Below are 26047 nucleotides of genomic sequence, written 5' to 3'. Positions count from 1 at the left end.
CAGACGAACAGTTGGGAATTCTGAACAATCGATACGCCACCTAGCGTCAATTTTTGTAAAATATAAGAGTATCTAGAGCAGGGGTTATTAAATAATGGCGGAACGCGCCAATTTTTTTTTTGTGCGGACCCAAAGTAATCTAAAAGCAGCATTTGTTATATATGAAAAATTGTGAGTATTCAATTTTACCTGCTCTTCGTCTAATCTCAAATTAATTAAAATGTCCATCATCAGATATACATGCGAAAACGGACCGCGACAGATGTAATTTTTTTTCAAACGGACCCGTAATTAAACTAATTGGTGACCCCCTGATCTAGAGTATCAGAGTCTGGTAGAGTATGTTTAAGGACATATGTATCTTCTTCTTATAGAATGGTCAAGTTTCTGTACCTTTTGAATTGCTTACGAAGAATAGGATACGATAGCAATAAGAATTATTGTCAACATTCTTATTGCTATCGTATCCACTTATATTCCTATAGTCTATAATGGATATAAAATTATCATTGTAACTTCCAATAAGAAATCCACCTCGGAATTATTAGGACAAAAAAGCATTGTGAATACTACTTAGAGTACCTATTTCAAAAATCTTTCTCCATCAGGACAATGAAAAACTTTCTACAGAACTGGAACCTCCATAAATATAAAAAAATCAAAATTGTTTCCAACCCTTTGTATAAGAAGTTGAAATCTTCAACTCCTTGTCTTATAAGTATTCTACAGATAGAAAAGGTGGTAAAATTTTGATACATCACAAACCTAGATTCTTAAAAAAAAATTATACACCCAAATTTCAATGAGGCATTGCGTACTGGTTACAACATGTGTTTCTCTTTCAACGTTGCCGAACAATGATTTGTAAATGAAGGCAAAATCGCTTATTTACTTTCTCCAACAGAATAATACAGATTGAAAGCATAATCGGTCATGCCAAGTGTATCCACCCCGAAATCCGCATAAAACCAAAGAATTTCAGTTGTCAACACCATGCTACGTTGCCGGTGCACTAGCGATTTATTTTATTTCAATCGCTTTGCATAAAGTAAGTTAAGGGTGTGTTCTGTGTCGCTTTGTTTGGCACAATAAAGTGTCAGAAGTTTTTTGAATTTATTTCTCGTTTTTTCAATTTTCTACTGAATAACTATATCTATGGGAGATGATTAACCAACATAAGGTTCTGTAGCGTTCCTCGAACAACTGAAGAATCATCACTTGTAAGACTGGACCTGGTCGAAAGACCCTCCCAGTCAAAAGTAAGATTTGGCGATTATTAATATGGCTGATTTCATAAGGGTGATCAGAAACGAACTAACTGGTCCATCCCCTTTACTGCCGGCATCCCTTTGACTCTGGGGTCCCAAAGGGGGGCGTGGCCTCGGCACTCTTTCTCTCCCTTGACTGGCTTAAGTTTGCCAATATTGACCTCATACCTCATTGCGCAGAGTCAGCAAGATGGAGTCAGAATATGAGCAAAAATCGAGGTAGACCATTTCGCGCATAATTGCATTGTCAATGACATGACATGATGAGCTGAAAAATATATACACATATATATAAAATGAACGGCAATAGAACAATAATATAATATAGTAAAAAAATCTACTAACCGGGAAGAGATAAATCCAAATTATGTTTTGCAATCAAGTTCTCTTCTTCGATATAATATATAAATTAATATATTTTGTTTGTTAAAATACCATGCGTTATGCAATGAAAAGAAACAAAAAAACCCGGATTTTCTCAAAACCTAAATTATGCAGATAGGACCTTTCATGTTAGGATTGTTAGGACGGCAGAGAAGGTAATATGTGTAGGTAATGGTAGTAGTAGTTGCTCATATATGACATACTGAACTAGTTCAGAAAACAGTGTTATTTAAAACAACGACTGCAAGTAACATCATTCATGTCAGAATGTCAAAACCTTTCACACGAAAATCCGTTGAAACTAATGTCAGAAGTAGAAGCTAGAATTATTTTGACAGTCTGGCAATGATGTTTTACATCTGACTGCAGACGTCATTTCATACGGCAAATGGAGTCAGCGCATCTGAAAATGGCACGTGGTGCGATTCTCTGTTAAACTTTCACCTTCAAAAGATATCGTACGTAAATACTGATTTTTAATTGTCATTTAATCATCATAACTAGATACAAAACTCGAATTAGTCTTCATCTTGATTTCCAACTAGAGTTTATCACTCAACATAGTTACTTTGCTGGAATAAATCTCTTTGAAAAAGTTATTTACTTGAGCAATTGGCGATGAGAACAGTATAGCAGAACAAGTGTTACCGGTTTCCTTCAAGATATACGTGAAGAATTTCCATCTGCATAGGATACACATAAAGATTTATCTGTGAGTTTGCCCAAAATTTTGTTTCCTTTAGTTATATACGCGCGCCATATACAGTGTTAATTTGCAGAATTGGAGTAGCTATCTGGACGAACCAAAATGTTCAATAGAAATTTGAGGAAATTAGTTCGTGAAATAAATTCTTGGATCTCTTCGAAGTTCGTCAATGAACCCACACGGTGTTCTGAAATCATCACGAAAGATATTTATAATAGAAAATTCTCGAAATATAAGATTCAAAATAAGATAACTGCACTAGCTGCTGCCGCTGGGTACTTATCGTTAACTTTTCAGGATAAAAGACATGTTATTTATGCAGATACAGTTCAGCAGCAAGATCTTCCAAAGATTCCTCTAAAACCCGAACTTCCAATTTACACCACAGATGAAGTATCGAAACACATAACCAAGGACACAAGGATATGGGTAACATTTCAACACGGGGTGTACGACATTACTGATTTCGTACATGAACACCCAGGTGGTGACCAGATTCTGATGGCTGCTGGTAACGCGGTCGATCCTTTCTGGATGCTTTACAGTATACATCTAAATTCTCACGTTTTAAATATACTAGAAAGATACAGAATAGGTAATTTAGACCCAAAAGATGATCACAAAGATGTAGTGAGGGACATGTCGGATCCCTTCGCTAATGAACCAAGTCGGCATCCTATTTTGAAACCTGCTTCTAAAAAACCTTTCAATGCTGAGGCACCTGAGAATATATTAGTTCAGAGTTTTTTAACCCCCAATGAGATTTTTTATGTAAGAAATCATTTACCTGTGCCTGACATTGATCCTAAGGATTATACATTGGAAATTGAGATAGAAGGTAAATCAGGAAATTTAACTCTGTCTTTAGAGGAGCTGAAGCAGTTTCCTAAACATTCTGTAACTGCAACTGTGATGTGTGCAGGTAATAGAAGGAGCGAAATGCATAAGGTCAAACCAGTTAAAGGCTTGAATTGGGGTGCAGCTGCCTTGGGAAACGCAACTTGGACAGGTGCTAGTCTTAGAGAAGTTCTGGAGAAGGCAGGACTTTCAGAGCATGAACTGGACAAATATGAACATATACAGTTTGAAGCCTATGATACAGACACCACAGGCTCACCATATGGGGCATCAATTCCGATATGGAAGGGAGTAGATAAGAGGGGTGATGTGATCCTTGCTTATGAAATGAATGGGGAAACTTTACCAAAAGATCATGGTTTTCCTGTTAGAGTCATCGTGCCTGGGGTTGTTGGAGCCAGGAATGTCAAGTGGTTAGCCAAAGTAATTGTGTCATCCACGGAAAGCCAATCTCACTGGCAGCAAAAAGATTACAAAGGTTTTTCCCCCAGTACTGATTGGAATAATGTGGACTATTCTAAATCGCCTTCAATTCAAGAGCTCCCAGTTACTTCCGCAATCTGTCAACCTATGAATAATTCCACAGTTGAGGTGAAAGGAGGCAAAATAACAGCGAAAGGGTATGCATGGTCAGGGGGAGGTCAAGAAATAGTCAGAGTTGATGTTTCCTGCGATGGTGGTAAAACTTGGCATGTAGCAGAGTTTGATTACCACGAATCCAAGAAATATCCACGACATTGGAGTTGGACTCTATGGTCTTGCGAACTTCCGGTGCCCAAAGGAACTGAAAATATGGAGATAATAGTTAAAGCAGTGGATTCATCTTATAATACTCAGCCAGAATCTTTCGAAAACATATGGAACCTTAGGGGAGTTTTGAACAACGCATATCACAAAATATATGTTAATCTTAAATGAATAAGGTCTGTCAAAAATGGAAGATAAAAAAATATCAGTTCAATAATTTCCTATATACTAGTCTACGAAACGGGTCATCTACAAAACGACGAAGCCGTCGGGGTCTGTCAAATAAACGTCAAAATATTTGCCGGAAAGATGTGTTGGAAATTCCGTGAGACGTGAGAAAGGATATTGTATATAGAGAGTAGAGAAAAGGAGAACGATCGCTGTACTAAAAAAGGTCCCCGAAAATGGGGAAAATTACAGTGACTCTATCAAACACAGTGGCGACAATTGTGGTTCCGTTTTTCATCGTTTTAGCAAGAATATGGCGGATTCGGTCACATGACGTGACGTGAGCCAATCCGCATTCCGAATTAGAGATCATAGCATTGAAATCTGTGCTTCTAAGCCGCCATATTCTTGCTAAATTTCCAATTGTCGCCACTGTGTTTGATAGAGTTACTGTAGGGAAAATAAGTGAGTCGTATTGTAACGTCCATTTGAAATGAACTGCCTTCATTTGTTTGCAAGATTACGAGAAATGGCCTAAAATCGAAAATGGTTGAAAAAGTAACTAACTAATATTTGTCAGTAAGGAACTTTCCTTACTTTCCCCGATACAAAGTAGACTTTTACTTTTAGTATATGTCACAAGTCGCCGAGTGTCTTTACCGACTGAAGGATTCCCTCTTGACTAACGACGAAAGGAATAAATTTTAAAAAATTCACAAAAATGTTTAATATTTTTCATCAGAAGAAACCGAAGAATTTACGGGGTTCGGCCAACTTCACGTTAATATCAATCACGATTGAAATTGACCAATGACGTGTCGTTTTTCCATCTTTCAGGGTTTTTTCAATTTTAAACATTTTTTTTTTCGAGGCAACGAAAATAAAGATAGTATAGAGTTAGGTTAGGTTTACCTAACATAACTCTATATATTAACCTAACCTAACTCTATAATCTTTGATTGTATGATGGTTAAAAATGATTCTATAGGATTATTTGGAAGGGCATTCTTTGATGGGTTTTCGTTTTTTTTCTTTCAATCGGCTGTACTCAATTTATTATGTGTTTTTCCACCGTTGCATTTGACGAAAAAGTGTATTTACCAAACAAGTGCACCTAAGGTTATTAATATGGTAGATCTAACTAACAGTTGGAAAGTATTGATGTATTGAAAGAGTTTGATTGTAGTAGTTTGAATTTCCATTTGTTTACTTTATTTATTTATTTGTTAGTGAGTAATTATTTGCTGTTTTCAATTTAGATTTTTGCTGATTTTATATGAATACCTCATAATCTGCATAACTACATTGTTAAGAAAAAATTACCTAATTTTAATGTATTGCTTCCAATCATTTATCATTTTCTATATAGAAAACTTATGCTGGACGTAAATAAACCGTTTTTTTGTACTGTTTGTTCATTTAATTTTGGATATTTGACTCATAGGTAAGAAATGCTTATTTTGGTTTGATTGTATGATAATTTTTTACTTTTATAATTGTCTGCACTGACTGATTATACTTTTATTATGACCAGTGATCTTTTAAATACTACTCGTCCCCCCCCTCCCGTGGATGGCGGTAATGACCTCCCAGAAAACAGTTTTTCCAAATAAATCTAGGTGAACTAGATGCAATCCCAACCCCCCGCTTTCGCTCAGTATTTAGGTCAGTCACCACCCCTGCTTACATAGAGCTGCCTAAAGATGGCACCTGAAAAGCAATTTTCAATATTTTTCTTAGATACCAGACAGGGGTTATGTTCCCCTGGTGTTATTATTGGTGGAACTATCCACTTCTTGAGGTATAGCTCACCACCTAATCCCTATTAAGAATTTAGGGGTGATTGCTCCTAAACCTAGGGTTGGGGAGATTTCAGTTTACAATTCTGCTCAAAGTATGTCCCCCTCCCTTTAAAAATCGACTTGTTCCGGCTTTTTCTTTGAAATTATCCCTGTCGTGACATAAGTGTACTCGCAAGTTTTCGAATTGTCACCCTGTATATTCGATAGTTCATAAGATATACCTATAAGGGGTGAAATAAAAGTTGGGAATCATGAACAAAATTTTATTTTTTTCACATAAATGAATACAAATTCGTCATAACATAACAGCTAAATATATATATCACGGGTAAGTATATATTTTATATAATCTATATTGGAATCTTCTGACGGTAAAAATAGGAGATTTGGATGCCTGGAATAGTAGATTTGTGTGCTATTAGTAATTGCTTGGCGCACAAATCTACTATTCTCCTATTTCATAAGATATGCATTCATATAGGGTAGGTATATAAAATATTAAACAAAACCTTAAGAAATAACCTATAGGTTTGTTTTACATTTATAAAAGTTAAACTACCAGTCATCATCAGTTTTGAAATACATAGTTTGATACTTTACGACCATTGCGTAAAAGATCGATAAAAATGAAATATAATTTTTTATAGCCTCTAGATTTACCTATTCCATCACAAGACTATCATTTAATTGATATATTACTTTGCAGTACATCGATCAATACTTCAAAGAAAATGCTTTTGAAAGTTTTCAAAGAAACAACTATCATTTAGTTGTATAGGCATGTATTGGAAAAAAGATCTGATGGAATTGAGTTTTCATTCGAAGTAACTGTAATAATCAGACGAATACAAAATACAATTAGCTTTATTGAAAGAGATCTATGAGAGAAACATTGGATTTGATTAAATTAAATTATCAAAATATATGAAATAGTATACTACCTTTAAATTTCTGCTGAATGGTGATTGTATCGAAATCCCCCCCTCCCGGAATGTCTTTCATTTCTCTATCAGTTTTCTGAAAGCAAAAATTATTCAGGCATGTAGTGTAGGACATGACTGATTACAATTCAATTCTGGGATATTTGAAGTAGGTATACAAAGAATATAATATGGATAATTCGCGGTTTTTTGAAATCATTCACAGTGCAATTAACAATTAACATTTACCTAATAAATTTTGTTATATGATAAGTAGGTAGGTATTTTTGTTAATTGTTCATAAATATCGGTTTAAGAAATCAGAACATTAAACATTAATCATAATTTTTCTCAGTACAGGTTAGGCCGTAACAAAAATTAAATAGTCCATACTTTCAAGGTAAGCGTCCACATGTGGACACTTACCTTTAACCAGAGCTGTGCCAAAGCATTGTGCTTAGTGCTTCTGGAAGCACTTGAAGCCTTACTCAGAAAAACAATTATTAACCACTAAAAAATTTCTTATATATGAAAAAAATAACTGTTGCAGGATATGGTCCAACAAATATTTTTTTTAAGTTATGTTTCGGTTTCTTACAGATTTGAAATATTAATATTAGGAAATCGTTTGTTTATAGTTTATACTGAGTTAGACATCAATTGAACTATTTCCTCATATTGATTGCATTTATGTCCATATAAATAATCAGATTTAGGATTTAGGGAATATGAAAGATTTCAACTGTTAACGGATAGGTAATTGTTAATAGAGAAATAAATCAATTAAGAATTATTGATTTGGATTTCATGAATACATATAGTAGTATTTATAGTTAAGAAATTGAATATTCATCTTGATTATCTTATATGTTATATAGTAAAAAATTTTTTAATATTAAATACCAAAATATGATTATTTTGAAAATAGTACTCTTAACTGTAAAAATTCATATCTCTGCATTAAACTCAAGCTTTTATCCCTTAACTTATGATATTAAAAATATTATGTTATGTTCCATAACTGTTATATATCATTAGTAAGTTGTGCAGAAGATACTTATTAGGGGTAAAATAAAAATCTAGTACAGAGGGAACAAAATATATTCATTAAAATATTAAAAACGTAAACATAACAACTTATCGATATATATAAATGAAGTCAAAAATATGTTCAAATATTTTCATAACTTAAATCTATTAACCAACATATATTATACTGAATGAACATGGGAAAAATCAAAATATATTAATCATCATTATACTCAATAAAAGAACGTAAACTTCATTGTTTTTTATTGAGTTTTTAATGTTGGAACCATGCTACCGAATGGCCTCCCCTGATAGGCAGCAGACATCACATCTACTCTGTAATCTGTGGCAGACATTGCAGTATAGCGCAACGGCCGCTATGTAATGTAATATTTTTCACGAATTCGAAATCTGAATATCCAGCACAGGCCTTCTGAAATATTCTGTTTCAATTCATCCATGAAAATTATGATGGTTAGAATTGTATGTACATTATGAATTTTGGTAGGGTTGTACTATATGTAGCTTTTTTAAATTTTTTTTCATTAATTTTTTTAATTTTATTGTATTCCGATGGTAATTTTGTAATTGCCATTTTTAGTATTTTTATGATTGTATTTGTTTATTTTAATGTTTCCTTGTTTCCTGATATGATATGATATATTATCATTGTAATTTTTTATTTGTACCTATATTGTATTGATATTTATGACTCTTCTCATTTTCAGCCTGTAAAAGGCCCAATAGTGGATCCGAAACGTCGCTGAAGGAATAGTATTCTTTGTTTTTGTTCCTTGACCGATACCATCAATTTCATCTATGTAACTACGCTCCATAGTTGTAACACTAAGGGTTGAAGCGATACAGCTTTCAATTTGATCTTAGAAATTGTTCCACTGGAATCAAAAATCAAGTTTTTTATATAATTCGGTTCTACCGACCTACTATGGAGGGTAGCCTCCATACTACCTAAGAGGCGCTGTTTCGTTTTCAATGGACCACTCTGAAGAAGCTTCTTCAGAGAGAGGATTGAATATTCAAATGAATGAGCTAGGTGAGTCACTTATGTATTTATTAATAGTTGATAGTTTATGCTCATTCCGAAATTGAATTTTCAAAGTGTTTGACAAATGAAGAATTCGGTCCATATCCTTGTAAGAATTCTTATTTGAGTGAAATATTTTTAGGTACTAATGCTGGATGTCAGGAACCATGACACTGTGTACGATTCTAACCAAATGTTCCCGATGTCAACCAAATTTTTCTGATTGCGATAAAATGTAACAGAAAGTGCCAATTATAATTGACAAAATTTGGATTGCTCCTTCTTCAACAATGCCTATAGAAATATTGAGTGAAAGTATATAGATTTCAATTTGTATGTCCAATGTTATATGCATAATTATTTCATTTTTTTTCCATAATATTTCTTTACATTGCATCATTCTTTTGAATAAATATTTTATTATATTGAATATTATGCTCTATTCTAAAGGTTGATCGGGTATGTAGTCAACTATATAGTTTTTTAGCTCTTTATTGTATCAACCAATCTTTCGGACAATGTCTTGTCCTTCTTCGGGGTTACTAGAAAAATTGCAATAATGTTGTAAAAATTACAAAAAAGGTAAGATTAAAATAACTTACAACAATGTGAGACTTAACTATTAATAACGATAAAATTAAAATATCCATATAAATCATCAGTTAAGATCTCAGATGAATCCTAAGCCAACATTCTAATTTTAAAAAACACATGAAACAATGTCAAAGGTTGAAAAACATAGAAGAACAAAAGATACAGACAGGAATGACAATTGAGGACATGCAACGTCATAAACTAAGAAAGTACAAAGGCGTTTTATCATGACAGAATCATCCACTCTCATTCACATTGATCAGTTCGACGATATTACAGTAGATGGAGTTTATACCATTAAAATCTGAGTTTATATTTAAGTTGTTCTTGTGACTCATGATTTCAACAGCCTCCAAAAATTCCCTCTTGTATTTATTTCTTTCAGATCGTAAACACCTCGCATCTGAGAATTTCATAGTATGTCCCGTTTCATTTATGTGTTTTGATAAGCCAGTGGTTTGCTTTGCCATTGTACAATCTCTAACATGTTCCCTTACTCTCGTTTTCAAATTTCTGCCAGTTTGGCCTATGTATGGCTTATTACATTCATTGCACTCTATAGAGTAAATTATTCCAGATTTGTTGGCAGTTGGTGTTTTATCCTTCTAAAATGATTTTAGAAGGATAAAACACCACCAGTTGGTGTTAATGGTATAAACTCCATCTACTGTAATATCGTCGAACTGATCAATGTGAATGAGAGTGGATGATTCTGTCATGATAAAACGCCTTTGTACTTTCTTAGTTTATGACGTTGCATGTCCTCAATTGTCATTCCTGTCTGTATCTTTTGTTCTTCTATGTTTTTTAACCTTTGACATTGTTTCATGTGTTTTTTAAAATTAGAATGTTGGCTTAGGATTCATCTGAGATCTTAACTGATGATTTATATGGATATTTTAATTTTATCGTTATTAATAGTTAAGTCTCACATTGTTGTAAGTTATTTTAATCTTACCTTTTTTGTAATTTTTACAACATTATTGCAATTTTTCTAGTAACCCCGAAGAAGGACAAGACATTGTCCGAAAGCTTGGTTGATACAATAAAGAGCTAAAAAACTATATAGTTGACTACATACCCGATCAACCTTTAGATTAGTATTTGTATAGTCGAGATAAACAACTATTTATATTATGCTCTATTTCTCCACCTAAAGTAAGTTTTGTATGATTTCTAGAAGAATTTGTGGGCTGTTTCCATCATTTGTATTATTCTCTAGAGAGAATGATCGAAAATGATGGAAATAGACCAATAAGTTATCAATCATCTCGTCGACAATGATTTGAATTCCCGCCAAGCTACGATTAGTTCAGCATACAAACACAAGAGGCGCTGAAGTTAGCGCGACCAGGCTTTAGTACGTACCTTGGCCATCTAGAGGGATTAGTTTATCTATGAGTCAATCATTATTCCACGTGCTTCACTGCTTTAAACGACTACATTCTGCCACGTGCTACCCAAGCTCATTCACCTACTGGTAAGTCTACTTGCATTATTGATACTGAAAGTGTTTGTCAACGATTTCATATCTGCTAAGATTTGTATTTCACTCTGCTTGATTCTCATCAATTGTTGTAATTATTACCTAAACTCTATACTCGGTTCCTCCATTTAAGAATTATTATCATCTCCTGGAAAATCGAAAATATGTTGGTAGTGCATGGCGCATTCAGTAAGATTTTGAGTTGGAGTTGCGGCATTCAGGTTGGTATTGGGAATAAACTGTTAACACTGAACCATAGACCATTTACATATAAGAATTGAACTCAATAAAGAATTGCAGATAAGTATATGCACTGACCGAAGATATTTGTAACTTTGTACTGTTATTAATATTCTTGGTTTAATCGAACAAATTGGGAAATTAATTGTATCAATTTGAGTAGTTCTTCAATTTCGAAACTTAACTAGATTATATATTTTTATATAATTATGATTTTCGATCCGCAAACTCTGTTTTTAAAAAGAATTTTATTCTTTCAATTATAAATCACAATTTCGAAAAACTAAATGACTTTATAATTGGACAGAGCGGAAAGGAGTTACAAACAGAATGAATTCTAAAATGGAACTAAACTAGAATGTGTCTCTTTTCACATGGAAACCTTGGATTCTGGAAGAATCCGAGTCATCACTTTCTTCTCGCACTAACACTTTCCGCGAAGACGAAGCTGGCGTCAGCGTTCCAGTACGAGGAGCATCTCGTAATACTTTCCCCCTTAAGAGATAACGTCTCTGTTATCTGCTGGGTGGCCTTGGGTGATGTCTTCCATTTCTACGTGTATGATTTTCCTTGGACTGTAGATTAACTCGGAGATCCTTGTTTTGTTCTTTATAACGAAGATGATTCCAAGAATTGTGAAACAGCACAATATCACACTTGTAGACTGGTGAATGACCTGAGTTATTGGATGTAGGTACATGGGCTGGTCTGAAAGTTTTTCTGCTTCTTGAAGGATTGAAGTTGGTTCTTTCAGATGCCTCAGGTGAAATTCAATTTTGTGGGTGGAGTTCAATGAAATTTTCGAAATGTTTTTGGTAGTTATTTCGAAAATCGGAACTGTGTCATCGTAGATGGATTCTTCAATAATAATTCGGCAGGTGGAACTTAGAAGGTTGATTCCCTGGATTGATTTCCTGAATGGAATTCCATGGCAGTCTTCTAGTACTGTTTTGTTCTTTTTGAAGAGGGTCAGGAGCTGGTGATTCTTCAGCGGGTGGATGATGTTGAAGTCGTTGTTCACTATAGTCTATCCAAATCCGAGAGGCCAGCGTAAACACACTGACTAACGCGTGATATTATTTAAGGTACTCCTCTTATTGGTCAAAGCTTCAGGAACGCCATGTTTGCAGGTGGGAGTAATGCAGAACCGCATTACGTTTGATTCATTGATTGTATGCGAATTGTTGTGCAGAACTGCAGAGATCATTCATTGCTTTTTCTTTCGTAAATTGGTTTATAGTTGTAGCAAGTTATTCAAGTTACAAGCATTTAAGATAATGTCAAGTACTAATACTGCTGAGGAATCGCGTGTTGACTTAAGTCCTCCAAAAAAGAGAAGTCTGAAACGACACTTCAGTGCCGAGATAAAAGATATGATTTTGAATACTTATAAAATTGAGATTATTCAAAATGCAAGAATGTGTTTGAAGGACGTAGAACTCCGAGTTGCTGAGAGACTTGGCATTGGAGCTCGAAGTGTTAGGAGAATTATTTCCGAATACATAAATTCCGGTGTTCTATCACAGCCGGCAACAAATCAAAATCGGACCACCAAATGGGAGTCCTTATCAGATTTCGATAAAAATGTAATACGGCGAAAAGTTCACGAGTTTTTCTTCAGAAATGAACACCCGACTATAGAGAAAGTATTAAAAATAGTTAATGAAGACTCGAACCTGCCAAATTTTAAGAAGAGTACCTTCTCTATAATATTGAAAAAACTTAATTTCAAATATGGACGTCGCAAACGCAACAGTTTTTTAATGAACCGTGACGACATTAAATGTTGGAGAAGAAACTATCTCACAAAAATTAGGACCTTCCGTGATGAAAACAGGAAGATTTACTGCTTGGATGAAACTTGGGTAAATGCCGGTCATACTAAATCCAAAGTGTGGACCGATAAAACAGTTACATCTTCTCGGCAAGCGTTACTTGCTGGATTATCTACTGGATTAAAAATCCGTCTGGGTAGGTCTTGAATTTTGAGTTTAACCCTCGGTTTCATAAAGCTTGATCAGAGAATCAACGATCGATTGACGGATGAACGTCAATTAGTTTTCAGTCGATAAGTTGGTCATAAGCATTCTGAATATCATTCTTGCACCAAATAATTATATATACACCCCCATTTGATGATTCTCAACTGCTACTCCTCCAATATATTCGGAAATATGAAAGTTTCAATGATTTCCTTCGGGAAATCGAATGCCAAATCGTTGATCGAGCAATCAAAGTTTTGTGAAACTTGATGTAAGTACCTTTTAGGTGGAAAACAATTTCAACATTCTTTTTCAAATGAAGTGAATATATTTTTCCAGGCAAAGGGCAAAGAATTATAGTGTGTCATATTGGCAGTGACACTGGTTTTTTAACTGGAGGACTCTGGACTTTCCAATCCAAAAAAACTGGTGACTACCATGAAGAAATGGATGGTCAGTCCTTCGAAAAGTGGTCGAGGGTATACTTCCTAAATTGGAGGAAAATTCTATAGTAGTTTTAGATAATGCTCCTTACAATTCAAGGAAAATGGAAAAAATTCCTAATTCACAATTCAGAAAGAGTGATATCCAACAATGGTTGAGGGAGAAAAATATTGATTTCACCCCTGACCTCATAAAAGCGCAATAGTTGCAGATAGTCAGGCAGAACAAAGAAAACTTTGAAAAATACATCGTGGATGAAACCGCAAAGGCCCAAAATATTACTGTACTTAGATTACCGCCCTACCACTGCGAACTGAACCCTATTGAATTGATTTGGGCCGATGTCAAGAATTTTGTGGCAAATAAAAACACCACATTTAAAATGGCTGACGTCGAAAATCTTTTTCAAGAGGCTCTCTCATGGGTTATTTCCGAAAGATGGAGAAAGTGCGTGAAACATGTCAAACAAAAAGTTGAGGTAGACATGTGGAAACTGGATAATATTATGGATGATATAACAACAGTCATCGACACTACGGGGTAGTCACTTTTACAAAAAAAATATTGTTACACATTTATATACATAGTATTTATTAAAGTGAGAACTTTAGATTAATTGTTCATTACTGAGACTCGTAGATAAGCATACATATTTTTCACCGGAACTGGAACACCCAAAAAGTTTTAAAATATAACGCTCTCGGAATTCAATTTATTAGTACACCTCTGCGTTATCACGTTCTTGACGCGTGATCACTGCATGCTGTAATGTTTACCTCTGGCCTCTTGGATTTGGATATACTATAGTGTTGTTTGGCATCGACCTGGGGTTGACAGAATGCATGCTTCCTTGGTAGGCTGTTGAAGGCAAAGCACCATCGAACTTCCCAATGTTGATTTGCATATTTCATTGGTCCAATATTCCTCGTTGTTGATTTTGATGGAATACGTCCTTGGCGGGATCACAGCAATATCTTGGGTATTGGGTACAGGGTAGATTCGGGAATATGAAGCAATTACTCGTTTGAGAATTGGGATTTTGAGAAGGAATGTGATAGTTTCCTCCGTTCCAATGACAGACATTTTTGCATATTCGATTATTTTGAAAAGATGAACATGATCAATTGGTGATAGTTGCTGTGTCTTATAAATTTTTTCAAGATATGTCCCGATGGAATAAAGTTCTTCAACTTTAATGACTTCTAAATTTGGAATTTCTCTCATTGCAAAACTTATAGTCCTTTCTAGCATTAATAAAGTGTTCAAGAGTGCTTGGGACTGAAGCATTTGGTATTCTACAATGATTCGAAATCCTTCGGTAGATTCAATATTCTGGAATAATGCTTTAGTATGAATAATATTTTCGTTTAGCAGAGCCAAATCTTCTGAATATCTTTTTGACAAATGATTAGCAAAAGAAGTTAATTTATTTATCCTTTCGATTTCGGAAGATTTGCTGTTGTGAAGGCTTTCTAAATTTTCGTAAATAGTTTTCAGATCATCATCGTCTAGGTTACCTGTAATGAATTTAATACCTTTTCCGATGAAATTAGCCAAACCTCTTCTAACTTTTCTATTGACAAATTTTCGTAAGATTTGTTCGATTTGATCCAAATTCAAACTCAATTGGTGAAAAAGTCGACGGGGTAATTCATCGAATGTTTGGTATTTCTGAAGGTCATTAAAATTATCGTTCAACCGATCGAAATTGTCTTGCAAATTGGTAATATTTATGAAGAAAAGAAAATTATGGTAATGATCAAGAATTTTGGCATGACTCAAAGGTTCTTCAAAGTATCCATTACTTTTTATTTCGTGGACCTGAAGGGCCTGGTTTGTTTGGGTCTGAATCAGGAGGATCAGCAGTATCCTGAAAAGAACAAACGTTTTTTCTTAGTTTTTTGACTTTTTGTATGTGCGCTGTTGTTTCTCTTGATTTTGTAGTTAGACCACTTATTTTGTTTTGTTGTTGCTGTTCAACAATAATTTTTTCGAAGGGTGGATCCGTTTTTCTCGGTCTGTTTCGTTCGACGTAAACTTCTGCTTGCTCTAAATTTGGAGGGTCATTTCGCTTTTGGTTCAGCTTGTTTAATGTTTTCTGAGCTTTGTTTTTATTTCGTTCGTAAATATGGTCAAAAAATGGCAAAATTTCCTGTTTTCGTTTTTCGTTATACTGCTCATAAATAGTCATATTCAAATCAAATTCTGGTAATTTGTCGTATGGACCATAAAGTAAATGAAAAGGTGAATAACCAGTCGCTGAATGTATCGATTGATTATAAATTAATGTTGCTGTAATCATGAGATTAGCTGGATTTTCATTTGGGTTTTTCAATTTGAGAATTCTGAGTTTTTCCAAAATTGTTGAATGGAATCGTTCAATTGGAGAATTTGAGCTCGGATTGTTCACTGTTGTAAAATGTAGATTGATTTTGTTCAATTTACAATACTCTGTGAAAGTCTTGTTCTGAAATTCTCGTCCTTCGTCACAAACAATCTTTTGTGGAATATTGTGATGTGAAAAATAATGACGTAATTTATTGAGAATTGTTAAAGCAGTGCCGTCTTTTAAAAGGTATGATTGCGCGTATTTTGAAAATAAATCAATTATTGTTAAAAACTTCGAATTTTGAAAAGAAAATGTATCAATGTGGATTATTTCGAAAGGTCGCTTAGCTAGGAGGGGACCTGAAAATTTCAATTTATAAGGGTTTCTCTCGTATTTTGATTTAAGGCATAATTCGCATTTATTTATGATTTCTGTGATTTTATTCCTCATTTTTGGCCAATAGTATTTTTTCGATAATTGATTAAATGTTTCTGAAATACCATTATGGTTTTTATCATGATATTCTGAAATGATTTCGACTTGATTCTCTTCACAAGGTACATCTAATAAAAGGGTGTTGCTTATATAAAGTTTCACGGAGTAATTGAAGGATTCTTTGCAAAATCTGATGAAAGGGAGTCGTAATTTATTATCTCTGAAAAATATTCCGTAAGATTCATTCGGTCTAAAAATTTCTTTGAAAAAAGTTGAAAAATCATTTTCCATGAAATTTTGTCTTATTGTTATGTTGTAAGTATTTTTCTGAAAATTTTTTGTGAATTTTAAATTGTATTGTTCGCCAATATTTAGAATAATTCTATTCGGATATATATTCACAGAAGATTCCGTGATTGGAATAACTTTTCCATTGTCTTCTTGAGTTGAATGAATGGTGGCATTAGAATCATTATTATTTGCTTCATGTTGATGATTGGGATCATCGTTATTTTGACGATTGTCTGGGGGGTTAAAAATATTTTCAAGTTCTTCATCACTAAGTACCGGAAGATCATTAATATTAGGTAAAATTGAGGAAACTTCTATATTTAGGTCATTTTCTGATAATAAAGAGTCTTCATTTTCTCTGTTATTGATTTCAATTCGCGATAGGGCATCCGCAACTTTATTTTCTTTTCCTTTTTTATGAATTATGTTGAAATCAAATTCATCAAGTTTCAATTTCCATCTTATGAGCCTGGAATTAGGTTCTTTTATTTTATAAAGCCAAACAAGGGGATTATGATCAGTTTCTATTATGAAATTTTGTCCGTAGAGGTATGGTCGAAAATGTTTTGTTGAATCTAAAATTGAGAGGAGTTCTTTTTCTATGGTTGAATAATTTTTTTCGGCTGAATTTAGGGTTCTTGAATAATAGGCAACTGGGCGGTTGTCTTGTGATAATACACTTCCAATTGCAACATTTGAAGCATCTGTTGTTAATTTAAATGTTTTTTCAAAATCTGGATAAGCTAATATCGGAGCATTTGTCAATAATTCTTTACATAATTGAAAAGCATTTACATAGTCGGGATCATCAATTTTAATTTTCGCTCCTTTCTTAAGGCATTTGGTCATGGGAGAAACTATGTGAGCAAAATTTTGAATGAATCGTCTGTAATAACCTATTAATCCTAAAAATGATTTGATTTCCTTCACTGTGCGTGGAATAGGGTACTTTTCAACAGCTTTCAGTTTAGAGGGATTCGGAGATATTCCGTCAGGAGTTATTAAGTGTCCTAAGAATTCGACATTTTTACTCAAAAATTCACATTTGTCAAGTTCAATTTTGAGGTTGAATTCTCTAATTTTTTCAAAAATTGATTTCAAATGGCAAATATGTTCTTGTAACGATTTTGAAAATACGACAATGTCATCCATGTAAACGAAACAAAACTTATGAAGATATTCTTTAAGTACATTGTCCATTACGCGTTGAAATGTACTGGGTCCATTGTTCAATCCGTAGGGCATACGAAGATATTCGTAGTGACCATTATTCACGGTGAATGCAGTTTTTTCTATTGATTCCTCGTCCATTTCGATTTGGTGAAAGGCTTTTGCCATATCGAGTGTCGAAAAATAGCAACTTTTTCCTAAATTATCCAAAATTTCTTCTATTCGCGGGAGCGGATATTTATCCTCAATGGTTTTTTCATTTAAACGGCGATAATCAATGACCATACGATATTTCTTTTGGCCGGAAGCATCTTTCTTTTTGTCTACAATCCAAACTGGAGCACTGTAGGGTGAAATAGATGGACGAATGATATTATCATCTAAAAGTTTTTGAATTTGTTCTTGAATAATCTTTTTCATGCTGTGAGGGTGTCTGAAAGATTTAACGTGAACGGGTTCTTCATCTTTCGTTCTTATTTTATGCTTGACAGTATTGCTAAAAGAGAGATCGCAGTTTTCGTTATAGAAAATATTTTTGAATTTACTACAAAGTTTCAAAATTTCTCGTTTTTCTTCAGAATTCATGTGTTGCGTACGAATATTTTTTGAAAGTTTTAATTTAGAATTTTCAATTTGAGGAGCACATATTTCTGTTTCAGATATTGATTTCACGGGTATTCTTTCCGAAAAGTTAATCTCTAAATTCCCGTTAATTGATTCTGAAATAGGAATTAGGCAAATACCATTTTTTGCTCGTGCTATACATTCTGGTGTTGAGAATTTTTTAAAATTAATTTCGGGTAGTAAAACGTCACCATTTTCTAGGGATACTGGAATTTTTACAAATTTTCTTGCTATAGTTTTATTTGGTTTAAGTTTATTCGTGGAGTACTCGAGGTTGAAAGGTATTTTCAAATTTTTCATTTCCAAAATGTGGTTTTGATAGTCAATCTTTGCACCTAATTTTTGCAAATCGGATGTTCCTAATAAAGCATCGAAATTTTTATGCCAGTCGACAACATGTAAATGAATATTGTCGAGGATTCCTAATTCGTAAAACAGTGGAATATTGATGTTATCATCAGCGTTAATTGTATTTCCTAATCCGGACACACTGAATTTTTCTTTGAACAAAAATTGGAAAAATTTCTCAAATGCTGGTTTTCTATTAATGACTGAATTTGTGGCACCCGAGTCTATTAAAATTTTCAAATTTATTTTTGGAAGATAAATGTAAGGAAGTTTTGATTTTATTTTCAATGAATTGAGATCTAAGTTCCTGGGATTTCTGGAGGAGCTTCTTGAAAATTTTCATCCATTTCGTAATAATAATTCTCATCTTCTTCGGAAAAATTCATAACATTTTCTTCAGAATGTTCGGGTTCGTAAGATTCAGCTTCATGATCGATTACATCATCGGGTTTGAATTGTACGTTGAATAATTGTTTTTGTGGGAATTTGTGGGAAATCGACATAGGCGTCGGTTTTGTATTTCTGGTCGAAATTGACATTGGTGTCGGTTCTCGATTCGATTTATAGATACTTGACCCTGGTTTAGTACCAAAAACTTCTTGATTTGTGAAAAATTTCTGATTATTTCTCAAAGATTGATTATTTGGAAAAACAATGTTTGGTAAGTTTTGATTAGAGTTGCTATTGGAAAATCTTGTTGGTAAATTTTGATTGAAACTGTTATTAGAAAGTCTAGGTAAATGATCATTATAATTTTGATTCTGTTTGAAATGAGGTTGTGCCAAAGGCTTCTTGGTTTCTTGGGATTTACGAAGAAATTCGGAATATTCCCATTCTTGTTTCCTGTTGTCATAAAATTTACATTTATTGATGCATTCTTCTAAGCTCTTCAACTCGAAATTGCTTATATAGGATCTATAAGGTTCGAGTAATCCTGCTTGGAATGTTTTTAGTGACAATTTCTCTGCTTCGCATTTTTTATAAGTTAATAGATTTTGGTCTTGTATATTCAAAGAGAGGTGTTGTAAGAGATCACTCAGAGTTTTTGAAATTCGGCAATAATAATCTAAATAATTTTCGTGTCTTTTTTGGACGCATTGTGAAACCGCAGCAATTAATAGTTCTTCGTTCCTTTGATCTCCGTATCTCTGAAGGAGAGCACGTCTGATCGAAGGCCAATCCGTCGCATTTTGGAAAGAGATGAAGTCTCGTGCTTCATTTAAGATTTTCGAACGGATCGAAAAATTCAAGCAAAATTCGAGATCGGTTGTTAGTCTGCCACGTAAATGTAAGACTAAATTATCTACCTCGTTTATGAAAATTGATAAATTTTTACCCGGTGAAAATTCTGGAATAGAATTAAGTAATAATTGGATGTCTTGTCTAGACATAGGGTCGGCTACTGTTGGGAGTGTTGGGGTGTTAGAAGAGTTTTGATTCATTTCGTTATTTCTAATAGGATACGGCCGAAATCGATTATTCCTAAGTAAACGTTCTTGAATATTATGAGAATTCAAAGATTCTAAAATTTCTGGCTCTTCAGCAATTATCTCTAATTGATGAGATGAGTCTGTCATCGAAATAAAGAATACTGGTGATATAGGAAATGTGGTGGAAAATAGGACTCACACCAAGATTTGCATCCTAGGGTGGAACGTCCTTCCTTCTGGTCGAAGTGGGTTGGTGAAGTTTGGAATTTCGCACTAAGAGTTAAAACTCAACGGGGTTCCTCGAACAGTTTGTGTTCACTAGTGGAAACTATTTTCAGTTAGTTCGTTTCTTGAAAAAACCGAAAACCGTTGCGAAATCCTGTTCGCAGCGCCAATTATGATTTTCGATCCGCAAACTCTGTTTTTAAAAAGAATTTTATTCTTTCAATTATAAATCACAATTTCGAAAAACTAAATGACTTTATAATTGGACAGAGCGGAAAGGAGTTACAAACAGAATGAATTCTAAAATGGAACTAAACTAGAATGTGTCTCTTTTCACATGGAAACCTTGGATTCTGGAAGAATCCGAGTCATCACTTTCTTCTCGCACTAACACTTTCCGCGAAGACGAAGCTGGCGTCAGCGTTCCAGTACGAGGAGCATCTCGTAATAATATATTTTATTTCAATGTTTGTTCGGTTAAACTCAAAATATAACAACAGTAAGAAATCCACAACATCTTGGGCCAGTCAATAAACTAATATATAATTAGTCAGTGTTTCATTTCAATAACAACCTGAATTCCGCAACTCAAAATCTATGGGCATGTGCTATTACCGACAGATATTCAATTAAGGAGTTAGAGTTAGACAGTCTCTGTTCAACTTTTACCAGAATTTTTGTTGATTTTCATTCATAATAACGACTAACGAAAAATAGCGGTCTAGCTACGTTGTCGAGAAATGTCTCGACGATCCATATCTACCTAAATTCCTTTTCACATCACAATTTGGGTGGACTATACTGGTACTATACAGGGTGTCCCGGAAAATGTGGGAAATCTCTCGGATTCAGATAAAAAATGAAGATGACAAGTTCCTATAATTTTTTTTCCTAGCGGCCTTCCCTACGAAGATTCGACTTCCTAAATGACGCCACTGGAAATCCATTTAAGTGGAATAAGTTTCAAAATACTCGATATAATTTGAAGGGTACAGGAAAACAACCATCGATGTCAATTTTCCTTCCAGCTGAGAAAAACGCGTATTTGAAATATGACAAATTAAATATTATTGTTCTAGGAATAATCATTATTAATATTATTATATGTACATAAAATGCGTGTATTACATGTATTTTACATTCTATCTGTGTATTGATCCGAATCGTTAGTTCTTTTCCTGTACGGTAAGTCTTCGGCAGCGATTTAACGTAAGACTGAGCTAGTTTCATGCTTGTTCTAATATACCATAAGATACTACTCTTCGTTTTGAATTTAATTTTATGTCTAACTCATTTTCGGACCAAAATTGACATTGATGGTTTTTTCCCTGTACCCTTCATTTGATGAAAATTTGATATGATTAATAGTAGTAAGGACCTCTTATATCACCGCACTCAAATTTCAATTAGCTTGTTTAGTTTACCAGGGGCGGACTGGGTTGTACATTTTAATGCTTACATTTTTAACACCCTGTAAGATGCTAAAAAAAAACAAATTTGGATACCTTCAACATTAAGTTAAAGAAAATGTACTCTTCTTCAGTGTCGATAAAATGAACCGTTTTCGAAAAAAAAAATGAAAGAAGTAAGTAATTTTTTAATTTCTATTAAAAATAACATGAAGTCTAGTTTTTTGTCTACAAAAAAGTGTGATACGAAAGTTATTGAAGGAACAAAAAAAGTTTTATTTTGTGTTATACAACAATAACAAAAATAAATGAATTTCCAGGAGGTCGTATATCTCCGTAGGGAGAGCCGCTAGGAAAAAAAAATTTTGGGAACTTTTTTTTTCATGTTCTATCTGAATACGAGAGATTTCCCACATTTTCCGGGACACCCTGTATGTATACATAGATGTTGAAATTCTAATTAGATCTTTACTTTCAGGCGTTGAAAAATGAAAATTTATCATTTCAAATTGTTCTGATAGGCGCAAGTTAATATCAGGAAAACATTTGTATTTTATCAGGAGTTTCGAGAAGAACCAATAAATATCAAATAGAGAGAAATTTTACTACCTTGTTAGATTATGGTTGAGTAAAATCCCATGAAATTATTTCATCTCTGTAATGACTAGAAAAAATGTAAGACGGAATTAACGCCAATTAAATTTTGGTCACATATTCACTGAACGTCCTGTATATATAGCGAATGCGGCCTATCAACGTGAATTTCATGAAAGATTTGAGATTCATTATCTTCCCTCTGATGTTTATGTGATTATTAATCATTTTATATGTTGATTTTGTGCTAACATAATCTACAATAATCTCTTAGTAAGTTCTGTCTCCTTCATTCAACCCATATGCAAAACTTTGGTGTAGATGTTGGCAGAATAAATTTATTCGTAATGATGGAGAAATAGTCACATAATAATATTTGAAATTGGCGAATAAGGTATTTTCATTCCATGTTGAATGGGTAGCAACAAGCAACAATGATCAATTGTATTTCAAGATCACAATTTCTTATCTTTTGCAACGATATTACAGTTACATTAAAGACAACATTAGGAGCGATATTTGTACAATGGATAAGTATGTGTGTGTAATGAACCGGTTAATTAATATTTGTAGTGATTTATTATATCAACTAACGATCAGAAAAGATTGGATGTTTGCTTCTGTATAGTTATCGAAGTCATCACTCTCCAGTCCGCAATTTGTTATTTATAATCAATTACCAAGTAATTTTATTAATACCTTATGTATTATTGAAATATCATTAGAAGCATTTTAGGGGTTCTGTGCTTTAGAGTTGATCCCATAGTATGTGATCTGTTTTTTTTTTAAATATAATTAATTAAATAGGATCTCACGTTGAATTTTTTTTTCAGTATCTACAGTTGTTGAGTAATTTTCCAAAAATGTCTGGAGATAGTTTCCTACCCTTACAAGAGGAATTTGCAACAGTTGCGATCCACGAAGCTCAAGAACCGGAACAATGGTCTTGCATGGAGGTCGTTACCCCAATCTCAACATCCACGACATTCAAACAGAAAGGTCCTGCCGATTTCAAGAAATACGAATACGGTAGAAGTGGAAATCCCACCAGAGACGTTTTGGAGAAGGTTATCGCAAAACTGGAAAATGGCAAATATGGATTTTGTTTCAGTTCCGGTTTGGGGGCGAACACTACACTGCTTGGATTACTGAAATCTGGAGATCACATACTTTGTATCAACGATGTTTATGGCGGAACTAATAGGTTGTTCACCAAAGTTGCTAGTAGGTTCGGAATAGAAACAAGCTTTACTGAGATAGAAGCAGACAGTTTCGAGAAGAATCTGAGGAAAAATACCAAAATGATATGGATTGAAACGCCTACTAATCCTACCCTGCAGGTATGTGATATACGAAGAGTGGCGGACATCTCCAAAAAAAATAATGTAATTCTAGTAGTTGATAATACGTTCTTAACACCATATTTTCAAAAACCTTTGATGTTGGGAGCAGATATTGTAGTACATTCACTTACTAAATACATGAATGGCCATTCTGACGTCGTCATGGGAGCGGCTGTATCTAGCAATGAAGAGTTAGCTAAGGAAATAAAATTCCTCCAAAATGCCATGGGTACCGTGCCATCTCCTTTCGACTGTTATCAGGTGTTACGAAGCTTGAAGACACTTGCCTTGAGAATGAAACAACATTCTGAGAGTTCTCTTCATATAGCGAAGTATTTGGAAGGTCATCCAAAAATTGAAAGTGTGATACACCCTGGTTTGCCTAGCCATCCCCAGTATGAATTGACTAAACGTCAAACTAGTGGACATAGTGGAATGCTTTCTTTTTATATAAAGGGTGACCTAGATTCCTCGAAAAAATTTCTACAATCTCTTAGGATATTCACCCTAGCTGAGAGTTTAGGAGGTTATGAAAGTTTGGCTGAATTACCAGTTCTTATGACCCATTCTTCAGTACCGGCAGAGCAGAGGGCAATATTGAGAATCACAGATAATTTGATAAGGCTGTCTGTTGGTTTGGAGGATGTAGGAAGTCTTGTGGGTGATTTGGAACAAGCATTAGCTGCTATATAAATATGTATGAACGTATTTTTGAATCAAGAAAAACTCATCATCCAATATGAAGAGAGTTTAAACGATTTTCATGAAACTTCAATATATTTTATTACATCCGCAAGAAATGGTGTATCAACACTATTCAATTACCATCTTCTGATTTTGAAGGCAACAGGGCATTAGTCAGAGATTTCTGCGAGAGACACAATGAAACCAAGTCGGAAGATTGTTCTTGTTACGATAACCCGAAGCATTACAACAAGAAGTCAAAGTTTTCCTTCATTTTGGTCTACATATATTCCGACTTCACCTTGCTGACTTTGCACAATGTGGTCGATATTTCCAAAATAAGCCAATCAAGCAAGAAGAAGAAGAGTGCAAAGGCCACGTCACAGAACACTGAGGGACAATGATCAGCGTATAAAGAAAATTCTAGTTTTTTGATTTTCTGGTTTGTTTGAACTTTGAAATCTATAGATTTGTAAAAACGTTAATTTTGTTTAATAGGTATGAATAAAATAAACTCAAAACCTGATGTTTTAATATAAGTTATAGGGTAACAGTAAACGAAAAACGTGAATAAGGTAGATATCAAGAAGTTGCAACACCATCGATACTGAAAACTGTAATATTATAAACATCGATTTACAACTAAACACTCATAAAATTTCCTATAGTACAAGTAAAGGCATTTTTGAATTGAGAACTAGTCACACTCTAAATATTCTGAATTTAATAAAGATCACTACTCTGCATTTTGAGTATAAACGCAATACAGCCTTTAAATATATTGAAATAAACCTCTTTATGATTGTCTGTGAGGTTGTGAGGTAGTTGGAGTGTATCCCTCCAAAACGGGAAAAATTTCCCATTAAAAAGATGAAGACTTGAATTACAATAATTATATATTTCCTAATAGTTTCTTATGAACTGCAAAGTTCAAAATGTTTTCAAATCTCTAATTGGACAGAGAAGTTTTTTATAATACTATTGTACTGTCCTGTTTTCTTTTATTTCAGTTTTCATTCGGTCTGAAATTATTTAAAAAACTGAAAATTATCATTAATATTCTACATTGACCAATACGACCTGGGGTGAAGTGAAATATTAAAAGCTATCGATAATACAACATTGCAAATAGTCGACAAAATACTTACAATGGAAGTAGATTCTATTTGAGCCTATCGGTATCCTTTATCATTTACCAATCGTTGGATTCCTTAGAAAGGTGCTGGCTATCATATCTAAGTGATGATAATTCATTGCATTTTATGTAAGTTTATGCCCAAAAAAAATGAGTCGCTCCATCTCGGGACCAATGGAAGACTGACCGTATTGTTGGTTGCATGAACAAAAACTATTGTGGCGTTACTCTTTCCCAAAGATTGTAAAGTTATAATCTTTGCTCTTTCTAGAAAAAAGTCAGTCGAGTCATAGCAGTATACGAGCAAGGTATTTTATTCAATCGCTCTGCTTAACATTTTGAAGGAAATTTTGTACT

At 33.9% G+C, this 26047-nt stretch overlaps 2 protein-coding genes across 3 annotated transcripts; both read left to right on the top strand.

The window, feature by feature from the left end:
* Positions 1-2029: 2029 nt before the first annotated feature.
* Positions 2030-5661, top strand: LOC123320857 (sulfite oxidase-like). The gene is made up of 2 exons (XM_044908313.1): positions 2030-2364; positions 2432-5661. Exon 2 carries the CDS (start codon positions 2461-2463, stop codon positions 4132-4134), a length of 1674 nt encoding a protein of 557 aa, XP_044764248.1. The 5' UTR covers positions 2030-2364; positions 2432-2460; the 3' UTR covers positions 4135-5661.
* A 5249-nt stretch (positions 5662-10910) lies between these two features.
* On the top strand, positions 10911-25081 carry LOC123320861 (putative cystathionine gamma-lyase 2). Of its 2 annotated transcripts, none has more exons than XM_044908317.1 (2): positions 10911-11001; positions 23362-25081. In XM_044908317.1, exon 2 carries the CDS (start codon positions 23392-23394, stop codon positions 24562-24564), a length of 1173 nt encoding a protein of 390 aa, XP_044764252.1. In that variant the 5' UTR covers positions 10911-11001; positions 23362-23391; the 3' UTR covers positions 24565-25081. The 2 variants fall into 2 exon arrangements, with proteins under 2 accessions (XP_044764252.1, XP_044764253.1); XM_044908318.1 differs by lacking the exon at positions 10911-11001 and adding an exon at positions 23136-23211.
* The last annotated feature ends 966 nt before the right edge of the window (positions 25082-26047 follow it).

The sequence above is a fragment of the Coccinella septempunctata genome, chromosome 9 (assembly GCF_907165205.1).
Source record: "Coccinella septempunctata chromosome 9, icCocSept1.1, whole genome shotgun sequence".
Lineage (NCBI taxonomy): Eukaryota > Metazoa > Arthropoda > Insecta > Coleoptera > Coccinellidae > Coccinella > Coccinella septempunctata.
The sequence above is the reverse complement of the archived record's forward strand: the minus strand, read 5'-3'. Positions and strand labels throughout refer to the sequence as shown.

Bases quoted from the DNA above. Each gene is read 5' to 3' on its own strand.
- LOC123320857 (XM_044908313.1), top strand. From the start codon at position 2,461: ATGTTCAATAGAAATTTGAGGAAATTAGTTCGTGAAATAAATTCTTGG.
- LOC123320861 (XM_044908317.1), top strand. From the start codon at position 23,392: ATGTCTGGAGATAGTTTCCTACCCTTACAAGAGGAATTTGCAACAGTT.